General features: G+C 48.1%; 1 protein-coding gene across 1 annotated transcript; it reads left to right on the forward strand.

Annotated features, from left to right (window-relative positions):
* Window positions 1-479: 479 nt before the first annotated feature.
* Window positions 480-1,178, forward strand: CCR75_006143 (uncharacterized protein; the record flags this gene model as incomplete). Its single annotated transcript, XM_067964214.1, has 1 exon — window positions 480-1,178. One exon carries the CDS (start codon window positions 480-482, stop codon window positions 1,176-1,178), a length of 699 nt encoding a protein of 232 aa, XP_067815253.1.
* Window positions 1,179-1,386: the final 208 nt, after the last annotated feature.

The raw sequence follows: 1,386 nt of genomic DNA on the forward strand, positions 1-1,386 counted from the left end.
CAAACCGGGCTCGAAGTACTGTGTAATGAAGCAGTGGCCACTGCCTCGTGAACAAGTACTTGCGATCGATAAATTCTTTGCCGATCGATTAAAAGCGGGTCATGTAAGGGAGTCAACCTTCCCACATAGCTCTCCGACCTTATGTGTCTAAAAGGCTATATGAGGGTGGCGGATGTGCACGCATTCAATAAACAGAATGCTGCAACGGTACCGGCTCAAACGCCGATACCTAGAAAAGACGTAATTATAGATGGTATGTCTAAGAGTCCCATTTTTCGTCTATGGATCTGATGGATGGGATTTATCAGTTCCTTATGCGTGAAAGGGACATCCCGTACACAGCAGTGAGCACTCCCAGCGGGATGCTCTGGGATGGCCAGTAATGACACAAGGGCTTAGGAACGCTCCTGCAACATTCAGCAGATGCGTAGCGGATCTGTTGAGACCGGTGCGAGAATTCGCGCCGAGTTATTTTGACGATGTATTCGTCCATAGCCGGGCCATGGACGGAAAGACGAGCGTGGAAGTTCATAAAGCTCACGTTCGTCAGGTACAGCTTATGCTTTCGCATATGTCTTACACATATGCGAAAGCATAAGCTGTACGCAAATCTCAAGAAGTGTATATTCGCTGCAAGCAAAATACCACTTCTTGGGTGCATCGTCGGTAAACACGGCGTGCGCCTTGATTCCGAAAAGATCAAGGCAATTACCGACTGGCCAGTTCCAGTCGATGTCAGGGGACTTAGAAAGTTCCTTGGGCTTGCGGCGTACTTGCCCAAGTACTCACGCAATAATGCCGGCATGACAGTTCATCTCTCTCGTCTCTTCAAAACAGACGAAAAATGGTTATGGAACGCTGATTGTCAGCGTTCATTTGAAGGTATCAAGCAAAGCTTGATGCAATCGCCCATCTTGGCAATTGCTGATCAAGACAGACCATTTAATTTGGTCTTTGACGCCAGCAATTTTGCAATCGGCTGCGCGTTAATGCAATACGATTCAGACGGCGCAGAGCGATGCGTCTGTTGTCAATCGCGTCAACTACAACCAGCTGAACGCAATTACCTAGCGCACGGCAAGGAACCCCATATGCACAGGCTAAATTTAGGGTCTATCACCTCGAAGATTGACCGTTCATCGAATATATGGATCATGCGTCATTACACACGGCCTTAAATAGCCCACCTCTCGCAAGTAATGGCGAGGTGGCTATCCTTCTTCGCGGAGCATAATTCATTCGTGGAATATAAACGAGGACGACTTAATGTCGTCGCTGATGCGTTATCACGTCGACCCGATTTCGAGCCGGCTGCGGCTGCGCACTCCAATAGCGAAAATAATCCAACTTCATTACGAGTGTTTCGTCATCGACTTTGTCGGATGA

This window comes from Bremia lactucae, linkage group LG1, assembly GCF_004359215.1.
Source record: "Bremia lactucae strain SF5 linkage group LG1, whole genome shotgun sequence".
In the NCBI taxonomy this organism is placed as follows: domain Eukaryota; phylum Oomycota; class Peronosporomycetes; order Peronosporales; family Peronosporaceae; genus Bremia; species Bremia lactucae.